This window comes from Protopterus annectens, chromosome 9.part0 (genome assembly GCF_019279795.1).
Source record: "Protopterus annectens isolate FY-2018-M chromosome 9.part0, PAN1.0, whole genome shotgun sequence".
Lineage (NCBI taxonomy): Eukaryota > Metazoa > Chordata > Ceratodontiformes > Protopteridae > Protopterus > Protopterus annectens.
Genome location: NC_056743.1, coordinates 633,988,828 through 634,014,254, shown reverse-complemented (window position 1 = coordinate 634,014,254; position 25,427 = coordinate 633,988,828). Strand labels below are relative to the sequence as shown.

At 38.7% G+C, this 25,427-nt stretch overlaps 1 protein-coding gene across 1 annotated transcript in view; it reads left to right on the top strand.

The window, feature by feature from the left end:
* LOC122811389 (carnitine O-acetyltransferase-like) overlaps window positions 1-25,427 on the top strand; it is a 297,871-nt gene that overhangs the window by 84,948 nt on the left and 187,496 nt on the right. Inside the window, exons 4-5 of the mRNA XM_044083201.1 lie at window positions 256-309; window positions 24,051-24,216. Of these exons, the coding sequence (XP_043939136.1) occupies window positions 256-309; window positions 24,051-24,216 (220 nt within the window). The remainder of the gene's footprint in view (window positions 1-255; window positions 310-24,050; window positions 24,217-25,427) is intronic.

Sequence of the window (25,427 nt, the reverse complement as noted above, 5' to 3'; positions counted from 1 at the left end):
CCTACACACATTGTCTACACATGTGGATCACTTTTTTTCCAGCCTATTCATTCCCAACCTGATGAGAAATGATCAAAGGGCTTATCATCCAAGCAGCAGTGAGGGGTTGATTAAACATTTTTATGTTTTCTACCCATGTCTAACTCTTACATGTCTAGCTTCCTTTCCCATCTCTAAAATTCACTGTTTCATGTTTTGTATTGATGTTGCTGAGGATGACAAAAGGTTTTAATTTCTGCTTCTTACATCCACTAGGTTTGCAGCCAAGCTTATTGCTGGAGTGTTGGATTTCAAAAATAAAATTGATACGTGAGTACTGTTTTTTTTGTACAACTATACAGCACATTTTGCATTTATTTAGTAATTTACTGATATTTACATTCATATGTTTAGTGTCTAAATAGAGTAGTATACCTAGTTTTTAGTTTGAAAATTAAACCTACATTTATCCAGATTCAGAATTGGGTGTATAAAGTTTTTCACCATCAACACTGGGGGACAAGGTAAAGCTGGAGTTATAATTTCCTGCCAATAAAATAAAGTTATGCGGTATGCATAGTCACTGACCTTCAGTATTGGGATTTGCAGTTCTTGCATTGGTTCAAGACCTATATTTTGTGGCACATAATATATTAAATATTTGAAGTGTTTGGGCTGGGAACCACTGAAGTGGAACAGTACTTGATTTTCTTTTTTCTTCTGTTTGTGCTACCAGAGCTCTCCACCACTAACAGCTGCTGCCTAGTAGTATGGGTAGGAATGGGCCACCCTGTACTCCAGTGTATTTGAATGATTTAAGCACTCTAAAATGTTTCATCTGTGATGCCCATTCCACCAGAGCATACCTGGTCTTTTTTTAAATTTCTAATTAGTTTTTATATGTTGATTAGCATTTGTATCTAATAAAATAATCTCAAGATATTTAACATTATTTGTCCCTTTTTCTATTTTCCTGGAAATCTTAAGTTCAACCCTCATATACAAAATTACATAAAAACTTGCAAAAAACTAGAGATGCTTTCTAGAGCCAAAAACTGTCTTAACAATACGACTAAAACTACACTTGTCATTACTTGCCTTCTCATCTTTGCTAACCTCCAGGCATCACAAAAAGCAAACTTGATTACCCATTTTAGAATCCACCACTATATAGCACCAAAAAGTCTAAATTGGTTAGAACTACCCTGCCAACTAACATACACAGCACTTCTTACTGCTTATAAAATTATCCAGCATACATTTGCTTGTCTGGCACTAAATACCATTCTACACAACTATATTCCCTCTTGGTCATTACAATCCAGTGACAAAAAACTTTTATCTGTCCCCAAACCTAATCTGCTAGGCATGGTCTGTACTTGTACCATGTTGCTAAGGCCTGGAACGCCTTACCTGTATTCAGGTCTGCACCCTCTCTCCAGTCCTTTAAAACCATTCTGAAAGACTTCCTAGTGGAAATCTGTGCTCTTGCTCAACCCCAGGATAAACTTTATCCCCAAATATGAACTAGGACCTGCTCATCCCTTGTACCCCCTTACTCCCCTTTCTTTACTCAAATAACTTCAGTCACTTTCTCACTCCTGACTCTCTATTTAAATATGCCATAACCCTGTTTTTTTTTCTCTCTCACTTCACTTTGCAATTTCTGTTATTATACTAACTTGCCTTTTGTCCTCCCCGGGTCGAGTGGCCTCAAAAAGACATGCGTGATTGGGTGTGCCTTCGCTGAAGGTTGGACGTCGGGCTGGCAACTCGGCACCATAAAAATCGACTGCCAGTCATTAGCGGACCGGAGTTCCGCTGTGGCGACCCCTAACCGAGAAAAGCCGAAAAGACAAAGAAGAATACTAACTTGCCTTTAATTTCTCTAAACTGGCTTAAATTAAAGTTATTGCCATATAAATTTTTTTATTTTTAACCAGTGTTTTCACATTATGTCTAATAATTTAAACTGCAGATGTTTTGTATTACTTTTGAAAGTTGTAAATTTATTATTCTTAAAATGTTTTTGTAATACCTTGGAGCTTTTCCCCTTGGTTCTTCGCTGAAAGTGGGCACCTACCCAGTTAGACTTTCCCGGTAATCAAATGTCAATCAATCAATCAAGAAACAAATAAATAAAAATCCACTTTACTGATGGCATGGTGAGCTGAGAACTGGAAAATAGCCAGGTCATTAGCATTGTGTAGGGTTATAGCTGGAACAAAAAAACAGCCAGGTTATTAGTATGAAGTACAGTTTCAGCCATGGCATATCCAGGTACAGAGAAGAGGTAGATAATGAAGGGAATTATGGCATATCCAGATACAGAGAAGAGGTAGATAATGAAGGGAATTATGGCATATCCAGATACAGAGAAGAGGTAGATGAAGGGAATTATGGCATATCCAGATACAGAGAAGAGGTAGATAATGAAGGGAATTATGGCATATCCAGATACAGAGAAGAGGTAGATAATGAAGGGAATTATGGCATATCCAGATACAGAGAAGAGGTAGATAATGAAGGGAATTATGGCATATCCAGATACAGAGAAGAGGTAGATAATGAAGGAATTATGGCATATCCAGATACAGAGAAGAGGTAGATAATGAAGGGAATTATGGCATATCCAGATACAGAGAAGAGGTAGATAATGAAGGGAATTGTGGCATATCCAGATACAGAGAAGAGGTAGATAATGAAGGGAATTATGGCATATCCAGATACAGAGAAGAGGTAGATAATGAAGGGAATTATGGCATATCCAGATACAGAGAAGAGGTAGATAATGAAGGGAATTATGGCATATCCAGATACAGAGAAGAGGTAGATAATGAAGAGAATTATGGCATATCCAGATACAGAGAAGAGGTAGATAATGAAGGGAATTATGGCATATCCAGATACAGAGAATAGGTAGATAATGAAGGGAATTATGGCATATCCAGATACAGAGAAGAGGTAGATAATGAAGAGAATTATGGCATATCCAGATACAGAGAAGAGGTAGATAATGAAGGGAATTATGGCATATCCAGATACAGAGAAGAGGTAGATAATGAAGGGAATTGTAGCATATCCAGATATAGAGAAGAGGTAGATAATGAAGGGAATTGTGGCATATCCAGATACAGAGAAGAGGTAGATAATGAAGTGAATTGTGGCATATCCAGATACAGAGAAGAGGTAGATAATGAAGGGAATTGTGGCATATCCAGATACAGAGAAGAGGTAGATAATGAAGGGAAATATGGCATATCCAGATACAGAGAAGAGGTAGATAATGAAGGGAATTAAAGTCAAGACCTGACTTTTTGGAACATTAAAGATTAGCCTCCAGGGCACAGATAGGCAGATTCATTATTCACTTTGAAGAACCTGCTAGACCAGTGGACACAATGTAGGATTTAAGCTGGACAAGGCTTGCAGAAGCTCTCTATAAATAGCCGTATGAAATGCTTTTTATACATAGGGTTATCATGTTTAGCAGTAGCATGCCCTGGGTCTCTCAGTTTCAGGGGGGGTCTTACTGATATGTTTTACTGAAGATGGTGACCATAAATAACCAAAAAAATAAATAAAACCAGCATGAGGCTTTTGCTCTTATTGCAAACCCTTTGACAGCTAGTTAGTAGGTATATTTATCTTCTCATGGACAGTTTCACTTATTTCTAAAGGGGAAGAGAAGAAAGGATCTATTTCCATATTGGTCAGGTTTTGTATGCAGTCATAACCATCTCAAAGGATGCATGGACTCTTATACTAGTAGACTCTCTAAATGTATTTTCCTAGTTGGTTATCACTCCTTCCTTTGTAGATGACACTTCCCCTCCTCCCATTAAACAACCTACGTTCTCTTCCCAATCTATTTTGCTGCCATAATGACAAAAGAATTTGAAAAATAACTCGTAGACCAAATATCTGATGACTCACCACCTGGTTCAGATGAGACTCCACCCTTGGTTTATTAATCTATGCAGTGAACATCCAGTTTACCTCCAGTGTCACATCTGTAGTGTGTATTTCTAACAACACTATTCCTAGATTTAAAGTTTTAGTAATAATGATTGAAGCTAGATTAAGATTTAGAGGACAACTGGAAAGGGTTTTGAGGAAGTGTTTTTTGACAGTAAAAAAACATATTAACTTTTCTCTCTAGGGATTAAAGTGTAATGCTGCAAGTTTTTATAATTAGACCAACAGTGGAGTATGGAACAGGATTTTGTATGTATTTAATCTGATAAACTTGAAAGGGTACAGAAGTACTACACTTAAAAATATTAAGATTTAAAAACATTTAATATGATGAAAGTTGAACTTTTTCTCAGTTTATAATAGGCGATTAAGAGGTGATTTTATTTAGGTGTTTGAGTTTGAAGAATGAGGCTTTAGAGTGTACCCTTGGTTACCTTTGTAAGGCATACAAGCAATACTAGGAATAGTTGTAGCCTGGTGGGATTTGAAAGCATGCTAAAATAGGTAGGGAATATTTTGAGTGAAGGGAGAAGGTAAAACAGGTGACCTGCTGAGCTAAAGTGAACAGAAAATATAATGAAAAAATAATTTGGACTCATGACCTGGGCATAGGATCTTTTGGATCTGGCCTTCTTGAAAGGTGGCCAGTTAACATCTGATATGAGGTTGCAGGTCATAATTTAAATATAAATGATTTTGTGTGTATTCCTAAACTTTCTTTGTATTTTTTATTCTCATTCTATAATTCCCAGTGATTTCAGGCCTATTTCCATTCTACCATTTTTTTAAATTAGTTTATAACCAGTTGTGTACCTGTGTTCAGAAATACAACAAGTCTTCCCCCTTAGCTATTGGATAGACAGAGGTAAGTTAACATCAGCGTATAATTTAACTAATTATATTTAATGCTGCCTGCAGTCTCATGGGTACAATGTTAATCAACCTTAAAAATTTTTTATATGGTTGATCGTAATCTGTTAACTTCAGTCCCCCACATTATGAATAATCCAAAAAGTCCTTGACTGGTTTAAGAGTTTCTACCAGAGCCTTCTCTGTAAAGTTAGGTGCACATCTGTCACCCAGTGCTCCACTCTTAAGATGCATCCTAGTGATATACCATTGATCTCCACTTATGTTCTATATCTTCATTAATAGATTTCCCAGTGATCTTTACAAACTGTGGCACATCCTAGATGCAGACAGTATGGATATCTATACAGCCAGCTCTTTTCGCACCACATTTAATAGATGCCTAGGAAAAAACAGTTCCTACTTTAAAAATGATCACAGAAAATTCACCTGCTACTAAATACACACAGACTCACAAAAGCCAAGATATTTTAAAGCCTTTTCATAAAAGACATTTAGACATTAATTAAAATATTAGGTGTCCAAAGGAAATTCACTAAAAGAATTATGATGGGTATAAGGAGTATGGAACTACATGGAAGACTTTTTAGAACTGTTTAGTTTCAGCTTACCTTGAATTTACCTATACCAAAAATTAGAGTATAAACTTTTCCATGATCTGGTGCTACAGATTATGAGTACTATTGAGATGAGCAGATGTACAAAAATGCATAGCCATAATAATATAAATTTTCTGATTTAAGACAAGGAATCTTAAGATTAGGTCTCAACATATAACTATTAAAATCACTACGTTTTGGAATAATATAAGTGTGAGTCCAATAGTCTTGAATTTTTTAAAAGAAATTAGACTCTTGGGCTTATGAAAAACTATATGAACATTATTTAGAGGTATCTCTGCTCGATGGCCATCTGGCCTAAACGTACTTGAGCTTATGTTGTGTCTTCCCTTGGGGAAGCTGATGCTGCTATTAATAACATTGTTGGTAACATTTTTATTGTCAAGAAGAAACATAAAACTAAACATGCATCTTCTACTCCTCAAATTTCCTTAGACAACAATAATTTCCTGGGTCTGGCTCAAGGTTTTAATTCAGGCTATTTATCCGTATAAAGTAGTTTCTAGTGGAAAAAAAGATCTTTTCCTGAAGAAATTCAAGATGCTGAATTTGCATAGGAAGATGAAGGGAAAGATAAAGGGTTTTCCCCTCAGATTTCTGAAGACACTGGTTCTTCCTCCACCTACCCGTTAAGACATTTCAGGAGTGATAGTTGAAAAAGTTTGAAAGTTGTTAGATAAGGTAGAAATTTCTTCAGACATTATAGCTAGTGTGTGGGATAAAATGGAGGTTAAGAATGTTATAAATAAGAGAGATATAGGTAAGAAGTAACGGGAATTGTTTAGAGGATCTGGCAAAAGTTAAAGTATTGTAGAGTAAGGTGAATCTCACAGAAGAAGAGGAGCAATTGTAGCGTGCTAAAGAGGCTGGAAGTATCTGGAAAATGTGCATGAGTTTAGAAAGATTTTGTTAAGCAACTGTTTTTTGATAACTTCATAGCACAAAAACTTTTAACACCATGATTTAGGCAACAGAAAGTGGAAAGGGTTGTTACCAAACTTAGAGAACCTATAATAAGAAAAATAATGAGATCATGTAGAGGTATTAGAGATCATTCTGAAATTTTATGGAAATTTGTAAAAAGCAGAGAAATGTTGGAATCAAGAAAGCACACACATGAAAATATTTTGGAAGATTTAAGTATGCCAAGGCTAACTTTTAATATAAGAGAAGATGAGATAAAAATGGTGACACACAATCAATCTGCAGGAAAGTCTCCTGGAATAGATGGTATTACTGTGGAAGGTTGCAAGCTAGGAGAGAAGAAGATAATAAAGATCTGGAAGGACTTGTTTAACCGTTTTTTTAAAAGGTGGGGAAGCACCAACATCCTAGAAGAAAGCTGTCATGGCTGTAATACCTAAAGATGGTCAAGACCCCTCAGGCCCAGCTTCATATAGGCCCATTTCAATTTTTAACCTAGCTAAAAGAATGGCAAACATGCTGCCAAAATTGATAGACATGGATCAGTGTGGTTTTATGGAGGGGCGGCAAAACATTTTGACAACATTAATAGAACAATAGTGATCCAGAGGAAAGTAGAGTGTAAAAAATACTGCTGTTGTTCATGGGTCTTGATGCAGAGAAACCATTCAACAGAGTAAGCTGGGATTTTATGAGTTGGACAATGGATGCAGTTACTTAAAATGATATAATAAGGGTAATCAGGAGAATTTGTGAGAGACTGGAGACAAAAATTAAAGTGGGAGGGTTCCTTTCGTACATGTTTTGTCTGAATAGAGGAAGCAGGCAAGGGTGTCCTTTTTCCCCTTTATTTGCTGTATATTTAGTGCCATTGCAAAGAAAATAAGGGATTCATAAATTCAAGGATATAACTTTAACAAGAAACATCTTTATTAAATTATCACTTATGACTTATGACATGGGCAATCTTACATTTATATAAATTAAAACAAACCATCCTGATACAGTTCTAGTTGCAGACATTATCCATTGCAAGTCATGTTGACACAATTGTAGTTGCAAATATTGTACACCACTTATAATCTGTCCAGTCCTTGTCAGTCCGACATTACCTAGCTCATTCAAATCCTGCCTTCTTTTAAACCACGTACCTCATCTGCATGTGTTGTTCCCACAACTCACATCTTTTCCTAGGTAATTTGCTCCTACTCTTTTTCAGAAGATCCAAATTCCATTTGTTCTCTCTGTTACTATATTCACTACTACCAGCACAGTTGGTTTAGAATTTGATTTCTATTTTCTAATACTTGCTTTTTTGGCAGCCACCATAATTAGACTCGGCAAGACCTTATGTCTAGACAATTCCAATTATGTGCCATAGCTCAAAAATAATTTTCTTAGTTATACCAGATGTTCTTCATCTCACATTGCTGCAGTCCTTACATATGGGTAGTCCGCTGTCCTCGGTCGGCCCGAATACCAAAGTATTAGGCTGACGTCGGTCATGGGCGCTCAGATCTGACATCAGAGCGTCAGGGTATTAAAGCGCATGACCGACGTCATATCCTCAGTCTTTTTTGCCGCATGGTCCGATGCAGAAGCAGCGTTTGCAAGTGCCGTTCGGCGTTCTGAAATTTTCGTATTCTGAGTTTCAGACCGAAACCAAGTTGGGCTAAGTACCCCGTTGGGGAATATTTTTGTTTTTTCTTGCCTCAGTTACTTCCGGATGTCAGAAAAAGTGAATAATTGTATTTCTTGTGGGAAACAGATACCGCATAGGGATTACCACTCTCTTTGTATTCCTTGTTTGGGACCTGAGCACGACGTAGTCGGGTGTCGCTTTTGTGCTAGGTTTAATAAGCGCACCATTAAACGTAGGTTAGATTGCGCTAGGCTTGTCTTCGGTAAGCGGTGTAATTATAATATGCCGTCGGATCCTCCGACGCCCGCTACCACGAAGAAGCGCAAAGACAAATCTTTAAAGTCCAGGCAGGATGAGTCGTCCGTTCCGGACGCCGGTTCTTTAGAAACTACGGTGGAATCTGTGGATCCAGCCGAGGTTTCAGTTGAGTCTCAGGGGGATGCTTTAGTTTTGCAAGATGTGGCCTCTCAGGAGTCAGGTCAGGCTGAGGGGGCCTCTCAGGTTGCTGTTCTCCCTTCCTTGCCTAAGGTGGTTAGGCCTTCTCCTTCTGTCTCTAAGGCTCCTTCCAAAGTCAGGCCTGGTTTGCCTTCCACGGGTGTCAGTCCTAGTTCTGCAGGTTCTGTGCCTAAAAAACACATGCTTAAAATGGCAGAAGATTTAATTTCTTTAATCAGAGGTTCTATGCCCCCTCCTGATAAGAGGCCTAGGGTGGAGCCAGAGGTAGAAAGTTTGGAGCAGGCTTCAGATTACTCAGAGTCTTCGGCTGAAGACATTCAGGATTTTCCTCCTTATTCTGATTCAGACGCAGAGGATTCCACTCCTTCTGCTTCTCCTCCAGAGGATTTTTCTTTTTCAGAAACCCTGCATTCTATGAGGGAACATTTTAAATGGGAAGGTCAGGATTTCTCAGATTCCCGAAAGAGGCTTAGGGAATGTTTGTTTTTACCACAACATAGGCCCTTGGCTATACCTCCTGTTTTGGATGTTGTTCAAGACGTTTTCTCCGAGGCTTCCCTTAATCCAGACTCTCTGCCTCCTGCGCCAGTTAAGCCAGACAGGTATTACAGAGTACCTGAGGCTCATAAATATCTGTATGAGTCCAAGGGCTGACCCAGAAACTATTAGCCAGGGACCTAAGGGTGTCAGGGCTTCTGTTGTAAAGAATCCAGTTCCTATTGATAAAGATGCTAGAGCTTTGGATAGATGGGGTAAGAAAGTGTATACCTCTTCCACTTTAGCAATGAGGGCTTTGAATTGCCAGTTTCATATGTTGAAGTATCAGAATTTTCTCCTTACTCAACTAAAATCTAAAGTGGATGCTTTGGCAGAGGGCATAGAGTGTAAAGAATTACAGGATTTGGTACATGCCTCTGAACAGGTGGGTAAGCATTCTTTGCAGTGTGGTTTCGATGCTTTACAGGCTTCTTCCAGGGTGGCTGCCACTGGTTCAGTTATTCGCAGGCACGCCTGGCTTAAGGATCAGAATTTGTCAGAGCATGTTAAAGCTAGAATTTTGGATGCTCCTTTACAGTCTGAAGTTTTGTTTGGTTCTCCTGTGGAGTCTGTCTTGAAGAAAATGGAAGACAAGGCTAAGTCTATGCAGACTGTTAAAGATTTTTTGCAGGTGCAGCCTCCTAAGTTTAGCAGGAATTGGCCTACTAAGGGATGGGCTTATCCTTCTTCTGATTCACAGTCTAGGGGTAGATCTAGACGTGGTAGGGGCAGAGCTCAGAGTACTTTCAGGCCTAGAACGTGGAGTTCACCTGCACAATCTACAGGTGAGGGCAGGGGCCATTCCTTTCGTAAACAGGCCCAATGACCTGCATTTTCAGCTGCCAGATTCTTCCTGTCTGGCAGCTCCTTTGGGAGGAAAGTTGGCAAAACTGGCTTTTAGTCACCCAGGACAAATGGGTGTTGGACATTATAGACCGAGGCTACAAGTTTTATTTCCATACATTGCCTCCTTTCAAAGGCATGCCAGACGTTCCTCCTCAGCAAAGGGTAGAGGCTCACAAGCAGATTTCTTTACTTCTTCAAATGGGGGCTATACAGCAGGTCCCTCTGTCAGAAGTGGGCCTAGGATTTTATTCTCGCCTGTTTCTAGTACCAAAGAAAGGAAACACTTGGAGACCGATTTTGGATTTATCTATCCTCAACACATACCTAGACATTCCAAAATTCAAAATGTTGACGTTGAAACAACTTCTACCTCTGTTGGGCAAAGATCACTGGATGGTAACTCTGGATCTCAAAGAGGCTTATCTTCATGTTCCTATCAGGCCCAGTTGCAGGAGGTACCTGCGTTTTTGGGCTGGGACTTTACATTATCAGTTCTCTGCATTGCCCTTTGGCTTATCTACTGCACCCAGGGTGTTCACAAAGTTTCTGGCTCCAGTGATAGCCTTCTTACAGTTAAGAGGAATACAAATTTATCCTCATTTGGACGATTGCCTGATTCTTGCTCAAGACAAGTACGAACTTCTTCATCATCTACAGTATGTGATGGCAGTGTTAAGGTGCCTAGGGTATTCTGTGAACGAAACAAAGTCCAGTCTAGTACCCTCTCAGGAAATGTGCTTTCTGGGTGTGAGACTGAATACAGCTTCCCAGATGGCTTTTTTGACCCCGGACAAGCAAAAGAACCTTACTCTTTACTTCCATCAATTGTCTCTACGGTCCAGGCTGACTGCAAGGACAGTCCTTCAAGCCTTGGGGTTCATGGCATCTTGTATTCTGGTGCTTCCCAATGCCAAACTGCATATGAGGAAGTTACAATGGTATCTCAAAAGTGTATGGACACAACACTGCCAAGATCTGGACACTGTCATTCAAATAATACCTTGCATTCAAAAGGAATTTTTGTGGTGGGCTCAGGAATGTCACCTAAACAAGGGACTCTCTGTGACCCGACCAGAGGCGAGTCAGATTTTAACGACAGATGCCTCGGACAAGGCTTGGGGAGCACACCTCAATGGAAAATGGGTTCAAGACACGTGGCCTGCCAGACTTCAACATTTACATATCAACTTGAAGGAGATGTTAGCAGTCCAATTTGCATTGATGGCTTTCAAGGATTTACTTCACCCAGGGCAAGTGTTGATTCAAACAGACAACACAACTGTCATGTGGTACATCAACAAGCAAGGGGGAACCCATTCGTACCCTCTTTGCAGGCAAGCAATGATTTTGTGGGACACTGCTCTCAGTTTACACCTCAATCTTCAGGCAAGGTTTCTACCAGGAGCACAGAACTCCTTAGCAGATGTTTTGAGCAGACAGATAGTGGATCCCCACGAGTGGAAATTGGATCCTCATGTATTTCGAAAATTGACAGTGGTATGGGGAACTCCAGACATAGATCTGTTCGCTTCTCCACTAAATTTCCAGTTGCCAAAGTTTTGCACAAAAATGTTTCATCCCACAGCTTGGAAAGTGGATGCTCTATCATTCAGTTGGAGCAATCTTCACGTCTATGCCTTTCCACCTCTGCCTCTCCTCCCCAAGGTACTCTTGAAGGTCAGACAAGACAAGCCCTCCATGATTCTAATAGCTCCAGATTGGCCTCGACAGCACTGGTACCCTCTGCTGAGGAGTTTAGTATGGGAGACTCCATGGCCTTTGCCTTCGATTCCACACCTTTTGTCACAGGAGGGCAATCATTTCCTCAATGTCAGGATTCAGTCCCTGCATCTAACAGCCTGGCATATTCTGTTCTAGAAACTGGAGGGTCGCAGCTTCCACAACAAGTTTTGAATGTTATTTTGGAGGCCAGAAGGCCTAGTACAAGGAAAGTTTATGCTGATAAATGGAGGAGATTTTTAATTTGGAGCAAAACAAAGGGCTTTGATGTTTTCAGGCCTGATTTAAGTGTTTCTCTTCAATATCTTACAGAATTATTAGACAAGGGTTTGTCTTTCTCCTCTATAAAAGTTCATGCTGCAGCCATTTCTGCTCACTATGACTGTGACCCTCCATTATTCTCTCATCCTTTGTTTAAGCAATTTCTTAGAGGGGCAAAGAACATAAGACCCCCACGTAGAGCTCCTACTCCTGCCTGGGATCTCAATTTTGTGTTGGAAAAACTTACGTTACCTCCTTTTGAACCTGCAGCTACTGCTGAGTTAAAGTTTTGTCTTGGAAGACTGCTTTTTTGTTGGCCATTACGTCTGCTAGAAGGGTTTCTGAATTACAGGCTCTTATGGCAGTTGAACCCTTCCTAATTTTTCATAAGGATAGGGTATCTCTGCATACTAATCCTACTTTTATGCCTAAAGTGGTTTCAAATGTGGCCTTGAACCAATCAATTAATTTGCCTACTTTTTATGCAGATCCCCAAAATAAAGGGGAGAAAATTTTGCACACTTTGGATATTCACAGGCAGTTGCGTTATTATTTGAGCAGGACTAAAGGGTTCAGACAGTCTCAGCAGTTGTTTGTTTCTTTTGCTTTGGGTTCTCAGGGGAAACCTGTTTCAAAACAAACTATTTCTAAGTGGATTGGCTTTTGTATTGCTTTTTGTTATTCTCATCATGGTAAGGAGATTCCGGCTGGAATCAGACCTCACTCCACTAGGGCTACTGCCACTTCTACAGCTTTTTAAGGGGAGTAGCTACTAAAGATATTTTGGAAGCAGCTACTTGGAGTTCAGTGCATACTTTTTCTAAACATTACCACCTTCCTCTTTATTCCAAATCTAGGGCTGGATTTGCCACTGCAATCTTACAGGGCATTTTGGCAGCTCCCAATGCTTTATGATTTTGCCAGCCTCCCTTTACCTCTGCTTTGGGATTCTACCCATATGTAAGGACTGCAGCAATGTGAGATGAAGAACATAGTACAGTTTTGTACCTACCATAAATGTAGATGTTCAAGATCCACATTGCTGCAGTCCAATTTACCCTCCCTCCTTCCCTCTGTAGTTTGGAATGGTTGTATGGTTTGGGTGGTAGCTGTTATTTGTACATGCCTTTTGGGAAGTATTCTATTTTTGGCTGTGGCCTTTCTTTTTAGGGCCTTCTGACATCTGGGGCAAGAAAAGACTGAGGATATGACGTCGGTCATGCGCTTTAATACCCTGACGCTCTGATGTCAGATCTGAGCGCCCATGACCGACGTCAGCCTAATACTTTGGTATTCGGGCCGACCGAGGACAGCGGACTACCCATATGTAAGGATTGCAGCAATGTGGATCTTCGAACATCTACATTTATGGTAGGTACAAAACTGTACTTTTGCTCACCCAGTATCTCTGACAACGCTGTCTGCAGGGAATCTTTAAAGTCTGCCAACTCATTACACTGCTACAAAACATGTTCCCATTTGCCTCTTTCTTCCCCATCACACATCCAACATCTGCTGTCTACCTGCAAAAAAATATTTGGAGTCTGCTTGTAAGTGTTTATATCAGTATTATTATTCCCCAAGTAAAGATCCTTAATCTTCTAGACTTTTGTTGCATATTTGGGAGACTTACATATACCCCCATTGTTTCTTTGTGAATTGCTTATCCAATTTTTCTTCCCAATCCTTTCTAAACTCCTGTGATTGATTCTTATAGTTATCATGCAATGTTTTATATGCCATACTAATTATTATTCCTTTTTAATGGCAACTTCTATTCTAGATTCTACTAAAAACTCTACCAGTACTGGTCTTTCATTTAGGACCCACCCATTTCTTTCTCTTTGCTTATACTCTGATAAATCCTTGATAGGGAATGCAATCTGTAACCTGCAGTCCAAATGAACACTTGGCATCTTCCCATTCTGTTACCTTCCCTCTCTAATTATGTTCTCCCAATCCCTAATTGCAGTCATCCCCATTGGCAGAATCTCCTTTCTCCATTCCTGTGTTGGCTTTATGCTTAGAATACTTTCTGCTACTTTATGAATGTAATATTCTGTATGATTGTTATTCTCTTTTAAAAGTTTCCCTCCAGAATTGCAGTCTCTCCTTGTTTCTTGAGCTTCCCCCATGTTTCATCATCATCCCTTTCCACTTTGAATTATAATTTTCTGCTTCTGCTATGAAATACCCCTTCAAATTGGGTAATCCCAGTCCACCTTGTTCTATTGAAAGAATCGGCTTATCCCACTTGACTCTTGCTGTCTTCCCCTTCCTGATAAAATCCTTCAGCTCTTTATTAATTGCTATCCACAACTTCTCCTCTGGTTGATTTAAAGGAACTAAAATGATTTAACTGCTTGTATCGGCATCCATATAAGAGCTTCCATTTTCTCAGTTTTTATGTTATCTTTTGTTTAGTCTCTTCCCACATATCCTTAGCTGACACACTGGAATAATTTTTAGTCCATACTCCTAAATACTTCATTTTATCCTATTCCCTAGAATTATGGATGTAGCTGAAGCAATACATGTGTGGGTACATAATTTACCGCTATAGACTTTTTTCGGGATACAAAATTAATGAAGCTAAAACCGATTTCAGACTGCCTGAAAATGTTCCACAACACTGTAATGCCCTTTTCTGGCTTTGTTGGGTATAAAATATCCGCAAATGGAGCCAGCCTTTTTTGATTACCATACCAAGTATATCCTTGGATTTCTGGGTCCCTTATGCCGGTGGTTCTAAATATCATGCAAGTAACAAAGGGGAGTGAGGACACCCCTACCTGGTTCATCTGCTCAAGCAGAACTTATCTGACAGGACCCCACCCACTTTAATTTTCGCCTCTGATCCCTCACATATCCTCATAATCAACCTTACAATTTTATCAAGGGATGCAAATGCTTCCTTTGCCCTGCTTGTAAAGTCCCAGCTTACTCTGTTTAAATGCTTTCTGTGCATCAATACCCACCAGAAGTGGTATGTTCTTACATTCTGCTTCCCTCTAGATCATCTGTGTTCTGTTAGTGTTGCACTCTACATTTTTATAGTTTACTACTCTTTCTTTTTTTGTATTTGTCTGTGAGACCACTGCTGTTTAAAGACATCACAGAAAATATTATTGTATTAAAAAGTTATTCCCACCTTTTATTTTTAACCACTTTTTCGTTAAATGTCTAGTTCCAGCTTTTGTATTACATGCATACACTGGCAGGTTGTTCTTTTCATACAGTTGTTTCTTGTCATATCCATTTGAGCCTGTTTCCCATCTTACAAAATGTTTTGTTTTATTGAAAGCCCTCAAATAGAAACAGAAACACACTTCAATACCCCCTAAATCCTGTTAACTTAATAGTGCATAGCCCTCAAATAGAAACAGAAACACACTTCAATACCCCCTAAATCCTGTTAACTTAATAGTGCACAAAACTATGTACATCTTTAAATATTGAAGTTTTACCTTCCTAATAGGAGCAAATGTTCGAAACTGACAGCCAAACTCATAGACTGGACATAACCTTTAGGTTATCCATGGTAAGATGCATGGTACAGCCTGTGCTTCTACTAAATGCTGTTTGGCTTTGGCTGATATTTATAGCTCTCTCAGCTGGGAAAACACTTGAATACATTCAGAAAATGTTTACTCCAAGCCATTTATCTTTATCAGATTGTCTGCTAAGAACATGAGAACCAGACACAAAACTACCAAGCATATGTTTGTTTACTAGGAAAAATAATATTCGGTATTCTTTTTCATTTACTTGCTTTCTCTTAAATGTTTTACTAGATTAAGGTAAGGGCCTTAACCCAGTCACACTTCTATGCAAGGATGAGAGAAAGCACATTCAATTTTGTTTTAGTATAATCTTTTAACCAATTTGTTTTTTCTTTTTTAAATTGTAGTGCCTGCATTTCTTAAAATTGAACAAGGAGAAAGGGAGAAGGAAGGAAGAAAAAAACAAAAGCACCTATTTACATTGGTATCCCCATTACACTTAAAAATAACTGAAAACACTTTACTTTATAGCATGCAAAGAAAATCATGCACTATTAAAATATTACCATTAAGAAAATATTTTGTTTTACTTAGTTAACTTTCTCCATCCACCTTCCCTATCCTAAGTATTTTTCCAAGCATTAATAACATGAGGTAGGGCATATGCTTTAGAGTCCCCCTAAGTCCAAGAAAGTCCAGTATTTCCAAATTTTCTTGTTCTGTCATGTTTCACAAATATAGTTATTGCTTTCTAATCCCACATTTGTCAGTTCCAGAATGCTGGTTGTATTCCTGTTGATCTCCATCTCTCGGATCCTGTCTCTGCTGCATTTCAAATGTACTGTCTGTTCTTGGGGTCGACTCTTGTGCTTTTTTTCCTTCTCTCAAGCATATTTCTTTGAAACATGTTTCACTGGCACAGTCTCTCTGTGGTCTTTATTACCAGAAGAAGAAGCAAAGTCTACTTCTGTTTCACGGCTCACTTTTTGTTGGGTAAACTTTTGTATTTCTCCTTAGCATGTATGTCACTCCAGAGAAACATATTTTGAAGATTGCTGGATACAGCATATTGACTCTCGCGCCTGCTTCTCAAATTCTTTGGAGAATGGAATAAATGTACTCCTCTTCTGCCTGGTGTACAATTGTAGTCATTCTCAACAAACACTCTGCTGTCACTTACTTTTAGTACTTTGTCCTTTTGCCATAGTTTTGCCAGAAGCAACTCCTTCTGCTGGTAAAATTGCATCTTTACTATTAAAAGTCTGGGTTGCTTTCTCATATCCAGGTTTGGAGCATACACATTAACAATTCCTGTTGTGGAATAGCAGTCCAGTTGTTATTTGTGCTTTTATAAAATTAATAGTCTGTTCCGTCCAGCTTCTCTGGTACATCAGAAAATCTCAGGTTTTCTCTTTCCTCTAATTCTATTATTTTTTTGAAACACCTATTCTTGTGCAGTGTCATATTCAGACAGCCTTTCCTTTATTTTGACCTCTGAGTTTTGCAGTTTTATCACCTTGTCTGAATATCTGTTTAAAGCTTCTTCCATTTTTTCCAGACTTTTATTGTTTGAGTTAATGCACTCCATCAGTATTTCATTTATTTTAATCGGGTCTTTGTGCAGTTGCCTTATGCTTTTTTGTAGGTTACTGGAGGTCATGGCTGGAGCTTGCATTGATTTTTGCTGAACAGCTGCAGTACTTTTCACAGCAGTGTTTCTTCGTCGTCTTTTGATTTTTCTTCAGGTCCTCTGTATTTCTTTTTTTCTGGCATCCAGGCAGTGCATCTACTAACCAGTTAGTGAAATTTACCTAGAAATTTAGGTCCACTGGCTTTCTCTGCTGAGTTTCTGCTTTCACACTTGGAGACCTAGAATTATGTTGTTACTCAATGTGCAGCCATCTTGGAAGTCAAAATAGGAAGTAATTGGTATTAGAGTTGACTTTTATTTGCAGACCATATTATTTTGTACCTAATAAAATCAGAAAAGGACATCTCGGTTTTGTGGTACATTTTAAATAATTTTTTTCAGGTCTTTTGGGGGTTTAAAATTAATGAAGATAAAACAAAGGCTTTATCTGTAAACAATATACCCACAGATGAATTGATCCAGTAATGCCCATATTTATGGGGGCATAACATGAACTGTTTGAGTGTGGATTAAAAAGGCAATCTGTTACGGCAGCCAAAGATATGTGGGAAGAGACTAAACAAAAGATAATACAAAAACTGAGAAACTGGACGCTCTTTTTTTATGGTTGTGGATAGCAAGATACAACCAGTAAAAATGTTTTCAGTCCCTTTTGTTTTATATATAGGCCAGACATATCTTTATCAACCAGAGGAGAAGTTGTGGGCAGTAATTAATAAATAGTTGAATGATTTTATCTGGGGGGATCTAGGGTCAAGTGGAATAAGTTGATCCTTCCAATAGAACAAGGTGGATTAGTATTACCTGAGTTGAATGGATATTTTAGAGCTACACAGTTAAGCTTTATATACATAAAACAATTGGAAAGCTGTAATTCAAAGTGAGAAAGGATAATGATGAAGCAGGGAGGAAGTTCAAGAAATAAGAGAGTCGTATTGGATGCAGACCCTTTTTGGAGAATAGTATCGGATGCAGAACCTTTTTGGAGAATAACGGCCACACAGAATATTATATTCATAAAGCAGCAGAAAGTATCCTAAGATCTAAGATGGCATGAGAATGGAGAAAGGAGATTTGCTGGTAGGGATGACTGCAAATAGGGGTACAGTTTATAGGCAAGAGGGAGCTGGAATTTACTGAAGAAAAGTAGCAAAAGAACCAAGGTATTGGAAGCAAATACCTATAGAGGGAGAGGGAAAGGTAATAGAATGGGAAGAAACCAGGAAGACGCTTGGACTGCAGGCAATTATCTGCCTCCCTTATCAGGGATTGATATCAGAGTATAGGCAGAGAGAAAGGGATAAGGGAATCCTAAGTAAAAGCCCTGCAAATTGAATCTAGAACAGAAGCAGCAATTATTAAGACACACAAAATACTGCACACTAACTATAGGAATCATTCAAAGGAGATTTGAAAATATTGGGAAGAGAGATCGGATAAACAATTCACAAGGAAACAATGGGAGGACATATTTATGAATCCCAAACATACAACAAAGTGTAGAAGATTTAGGATTTGTGCTTGGAAATGTTTGCATGGTTATTTTTCTACTCCAAACACTCAAAAGAACTTTTCTTCAGGTAGATGGCAAATGTTGTGGGTGTGATGGGGAAGAAATAGGCAACTGGGAACATGTATCTTGGGAATGCAATGAATTAGACTTAAAAAATTCCCTTCAGAGTACTGTCAGAAATATTGGGTGAGCAAGTGGGTGTAACTAGCTGGGACACGGGATCTTACTTTCATAGACTTAGTAAGTCCTTAAGTTCAGTTCTGGTTGATGCCAAAAAAATACTAGAAAATGGAAATTGTAGCCTAAAGCAGTGGTATTTAAAGTAATGAGTATTGTAACAGAGATAAAAAGACTGGAAGTAAGATATTTGGAAAAGGGTAGGAGCAAATTTCATAGAAAAAATGGAAATTGTGTGAACAATACATGCAAAATGAATGTTTTGGAGGAGGTGTGAGGTTTAAAGGAAGGCATGAATTGGTCAGTGTAATGTTGAATTGATAAATATACAAAAGAATCTGTGATATTTAATGTTTGCAACTTGGAAAATGTTAATAGGACTTATTTTCTTTTATACAAGTGTGTGTGTGTGTGTGTGTGTGTGTGTGTGTCTTGTGGTAATTCAACAAAGGTGTTAAAAAATAAGGTATTTCTGCCTTGTTTTCTTGTTGAAATACGTTAAAATCAGAAACCTATCCAGATATCGCCATCAAATTTTACTGATCCAAACTCCATGATTCTCCTGCAGTGTGAAAATAAATAAATTACACTAGGACTGCATGGCCCCCTGTAAGTGCCCCCTCTTTTTACAATTTTTACACTATAGAGGTTTTATTTGCAATTCCATCACTGCAGTTCTATCACTGTAGCTAGATAGCTACCTGTATTTCTGCTTCATCATTGCTTGATGAAGTGTCACATGAGTTAAAAGGCTTAGCAACTTCTAAGTATGTAAAGTCAGTTGGTAACCCCAGATCAAGTGAATCTATAAGATTCTAATACAAGTTTAAGGAGCTTGCCAAATATGACTTACCTGCAAAACTGTTAGCGGTTATACAATATTTTTTAAGACTGAGGAAGTAGGTTAAGAATAACTTTTGGAAACATTAAGCTGATAGGCCAGAGACAACAAAGGCTTCTTTCAATATTTCTGGAACATACAGTGGATATAAAAAGTTTACACACCCCTGTTAAAATGCCAGATTTTTGTGATATAAAAATGAGACCACAATAAATCATTTCAAATCTTTTCCCACCTTTAATGTGACTTATAACCTGTACAATTCAATTAAAAAAACAAACAAATCTGTTAGGGGAAAAAATTAAAAAAGTACAATAAGCTGATTGCACAAGTGTGCACACCCTTAAACTAATACTTTGTTGAAGCACCTTTTGATTTAATTACAGCATTCAGTCTTCTTGGGTACACACCTGCCATTAATTAAAGAGAGTCTGACTAACCCCACATAAAGTTCAGCTATCCTAGTAGGATTTTCCTGACATGTACTCAGTTGCCTGCTACAGCAAAAGCCATGGTTCGTAGAGAGCTTACAAAGCATCAAAGGGATCTCATTGTTGAAAGGTATCAGTCAGGAGAAGGGTACAAAAAAATTTCCACAGCATTAGATATACCATGGAATACAGTGAAGACGGTCATCAAAAAGTGGAGAAAATATGGGACAACAGTGACAATGCAAAGAACTGGATGTTCTTCCAAAATTGATGAAAACAGAAGACAAAAACTGGTCAGGGAGGCTGTCAAAAGACCTACAGCAACACTGAAAGGAGCTGCAGGAATTTCTGGCAAGTACTGGTCATGTACTACCATGTGACAACAATCTCCCGTGTTCTCCATATGTCTGGGCAATGGGGTAGTGTTGCAAGACTGAAGCCTTTTCTTACATAGAAAAACATCCGGGCCCAGCTAAAATTTGCAAAACGGTACATTAAGTCTCCCAAAAGTGTGGGAAAATGTGTTATGGTCTGATGGGACTAAGGTTGAACTTTTTGGCCACAATTCCGAAAGGTACGTTTGATGCAAAAACAACACTTCGCATCACCAAAAGAACACCATCCTCATGGTGAAGCATGATGGTGGCAGTATCATACTTTGGGGTTGCTTTTCTTCAGCTGGAACTGGGGCTTTAGTCAAGGTGGAGGGAATTATGGACATTTCCAGATACCAGTCACTTTTGTCCCCAAACCTTCATGCATCTGCTAGAAAGATGAAGAGGGATTTCACCTTTCAACACAACAATGACCCCAAGCATACACCCAAATCGGCAAAAGAATGGCTTTATCAGAAGAGAATTAAAGTTTTGGAATGGCCCAGCCAGAACCCAGAACTAAATCCAATAGAAAATATGTGGGATGACCTGAAGAGGGCTATGCATAAGAGATGCCCTCGCAATCTGACCGATTTGGAGCACTTTTGAAAGGAAGAGTGGGCAAATATTGCCAAGTCATGATGTGCCATACTGATAAAATCCTACCCAAGAAGACTGAATGTTGTAATTAAATCAAAAGGTGCGTCAACAAAGTATTAGTTTAAGGATGTGTACACTTATGGAACCAGCTTATACGTTTTTTATTTTTTATATCCCCCTCCCCAACAGATTTGTTTGTTTTTCAACTGAATTGTACAGGTTAGAAGTCGCATTAAAGGTGGGAAATGTTTTGAAATGATTTATTGTGGTCTCAAGACGCATTAAAGGTGGGAAATGTTTTGAAATGATTTATTGTGGTCTCATTTTTTTATATCACAAAACCTGGCATTTTAACAGGGGGTGTGTAAACTTTTTATATCCACTGTAGCTACTCATAGATTGTGAAGCAGTTAAGTTAGTGCTGGATAAGAAGCAACCTTTTTCAAGAAAACACTATTAAACCCATCACGACATTCAGCAGCATGAGATTTTATGCTTTTAGTCGTAGTTGTAAAATCCTCTGCAGTTGTGATTTAGATGTTATTTTTAATAAAGTTGGTCATTGTAAGAGGGCTCCCGTGAATATTACCAAGAGGGCATCGTAAAATGTCTCTGCTAATACATTTTCTTGTAATCAAGCATAATGTCTTTATTTATTACCCAGTACACAACAAGGAATATCAAAATCGAATTAAAATGAATTAATGTTTTTGTCTCTCTTCAAGATTTCATCAGAGTGAAGAACCATTATTTTACTTCTTATGTACAGTTGTGTAACACTTGATGAAGACTGACCAGTCACAGCATAGTACAATGAGATGTTCAGTTTTAAAGTCCTTTATTCATTGTGTGGGTTAGTGGTATTTGGTCTTGGTACGCATTTCTCAGAATAGTTGGATTGTCCATTAAAAGTTGTAATGTCATTATTGACTGTTAAGCTGATATTACCAGGCCTGTCCATCCCATATACCTTTAGATGTTTTAAAAAAACTGCATTTGTTCAGTCTTTTTGATGACAGTTTAATTTCATGTATTTTTTTTAGCTCTTTGTACGGATCTTTATTATATCCTCGATGCATCAGCTATTTGAACACCTAATGGTCGACCTGTAAACAGTGAAAGCTGAAAACCGCGAATGGCCACTTCCGTGAATTTTTTCACAGGGAAAAAATTGGGTCTATATCAGTTCCACGAAAATCCATTTCAGCGAATACTAAGAGCGACACATATTGATCAAATTGCAAATAGACCGAACGCACTACACCACGAAGTTTAAAACCTCGAATGGTCATAGTCTGCCAACCCCACCACCCACTAAATACTACCTACCCAAATAAAATAAATAAACCACATACATACACTAAACAAACCCTACTCCTAACCCTAAAGTAAAGCACCAAAACCCTACTTCTAACCCTACACTAAACCCCACATACACAACTATCTGTGCACTATCCTTAACCCCTCCCTAACCCTAAGGTTCATAAGTACCACACACTTCCCCTATGGAGATATACCCCAACAAAATAAATAATACACATAGAAGTAGGATTTTGTTAAATGTATTTAACACCACACTAAATCTTACATACATTACCTGTCTATACACTTACCTTAACCCGCACCCTACCCTAAGGTCCATAACTATCGCACACTTACCTTACGGAGCTGTACCGCAAACGGGCCAACCAAAACACTTCGACATTTCTGATTTCGCTGTTTTGGATGTTTAGCATTTACATAGTTCAGGCAATACGTGCTGATCATTTCGTATTTGCGGAAATGGCGTTTTGATCGTCTGATAGGGACCAGAAAAATTCACTTGGCCGTTATCGGGAATTTGCCCTTTTCTCCAATGTAAAGCAATCTCTGAGTTGGTATATTTAGTTAGGGGGTGTGGGGGGCACAGCCTCCCACTTGATTAGGGTTTGAAAGTTTGTCGGCCAAGCAAATTTTTTCCCTGTGAAAAAATTTGCAGAAGTGGCCGTTCGTGGTTTTCAACTTTCGCTGTTTACGGGTTGACCTTTATCTGTTAGAATAGTTGATGCTTCAAGGATATAATATAGACCCCTTCATACTCCACTTCTTAGAGAAATTGCAATGTATTGTATGCTTCTTTGTTATTATTTGACTGGTATTTACGGAAGTTTGCAAAATGGTGTTTTTTCCCCTTTTGGCCAACGTTTTAAGCTCTCTTACTAACCAAGTGGGTTATGCTTTCACATTTTATTAGAGACACCCAAAGAAACATGTTGTTCATTTGGTGAATTCACATAGCTGTAAAACTTGTTCAGCTGTCACCAGTGTTATGGTTTTGTAAAGCCATTTGCCAGTTCCACTGTGGGATATCATTTATTATGGCTATATCCCTGGTAAAATTTGTTAGCAGTACATTGATTTTTCACCCAGTGCTTACATTATCAGTTACCAAATTCCAATTGTAACCTAGAGTTACTGGTGTTTACAAGTGGCAAAAATGGTTTGTTAAGGTGGTGGTGGGGAGGAAAACAGATGTTGGAAAGACCCCTTTCTTTTTCTAGGAATGAACATCCCATTGTGATAGCATTGCTGTACTGGTGATTTCAAATGGTAGTTTGAATAAACATGGTAAACAGTGGTTGCTTTGCAATTAAGAACAGTAACATGTTTACATGTAGTATCCATTTGAGTCTTTTTCACAAGGCAGCATGGGAAGTGGTAGAGCACTCAAATGTAAGGTAAGCCATTGCCCTCACAGGTCTGAAAGCAGTAACTTGAGTGATAACAAACCAGACCGCCTTCCAAGCTTGTTGAACACAGACATCCTACAACTTGTAGTAAACTGTTAGGTGATAGCACATCAAAACAGTTCCAGCAACTGTGTTTTATACTGGAGATCAAATTCAGTGTAAATCGAGGTTGACAGTTTTACATATATAAATTTGGGCACTTGATTCAGTGTAAGTCACTTATTCATAAGAGGAGAGGAGTTGCATAGATCATTCTTGGCTCTTTGTGTCTTTGTTGCCCTCCTCTCTCAGGATCTTGCAGAGCGAATGTTTTGAGTCTGTCTAGTCACTGTATTTTTTTCTCTTTGTATGTCATTGTCTGTGGGGCTGTCATTTTAGCCATACTCTGGTTGTGGAATACATGAGGGGAAAGCCACTCTGCATGGATCAGTATAGCAAGATTTTCTCTTCATGCCGAGTTCCAGGCCCCAAGCATGATAGCATACTGCAGCACGGGCGATCCCGAAGAGGACCTACCCACATTACTGTAGTACGCAACTTTCAGGTAAAAAAATTTGCTAATGCTGATTAAATTAATGCATTAAATGTTCCTAATTATTATTTTTATTGTTTTTATGTAAATGTAAAAACTGTGGTGTGGTTTAGTGGTTTGCTTTAATTTTGCCTGATTAAAGCTTATTTAATTTTAAGTGTTAGTGCTGTGTTGCTGCTTTTAATTTGGAAGACTTTCTAATTTGTCTGCTTAGTTTAGCACTGGACATGTGATAAGTCAGTTATTTAGTAGTATCTTGAGTGGGAACCATACATTTTATTTCCCATTTTTTGTCCTGTTAGATGAATGTTGTCTTTTTCTAAAGAGCATGTAGCATCATTCATAATTAAAGCCCATCTGTTTTTATGCTTACCATATCAATTTAGGGTCATAGGTGTCTGGAGTTTGTCCAGGTAAGTAAATCAAATGCCATTCCATCCCACAACTCGTAGACACACACACACACACACACACACACACACACACACACACACACACACACACACGCAGACAGGGACACACACAGACACACACACGCAGACAGGGACACACACACAGAGAGACCCCCTCTCTCTCTCTCTCTCTCTCTCTCTCTCTCCACACACATGCAGACACGCACACACACACACACACACACACACACACACACACACACACACACACACACACACACACACACACACACACACATCCTCATGGCCAGTTTAATGCTGGCAGTCTATGTCTCAGCATGTCTTTGGCATCTGGAAAGAAACTGGTGATCTACACAGAACCTGAAGCAATGCGAATATAGAAACTCAAGATGGAAGCTACAACAGCCAAAAGCCAAACCATTTGCTGTGAGTCAGTAAAGCTAACTGCTGTCTTGACTGTGCAGCCCTTAGTCCTTACCAGAGAAAAAGGTTAAAAAAGGAGAAAATCAGTGGGGGATATTCCCAGGTGGCTCATTGTCACCACTGCTCTTTTGTCTTGCGTGTAAACCATTAAGCTGTCTACTTAACAGATTAGGTCATGGTTACAAGTTGGCTCCCAGACAACCAAGTGTAAAGTCTTATCTTCTTTTTGTGGATGATTTAAAACTATAGCTCATCAGATGAGGAACTGAAAGCACAACTGCAAGTGGTCATAACTTTCTTAGATTATATAAGCATGTCATTTGGTTTTGATAAATGTGCAAAAGCAACATTTAAAGCTGGAAAGCTGCAGCACCAAAAACATCTGCC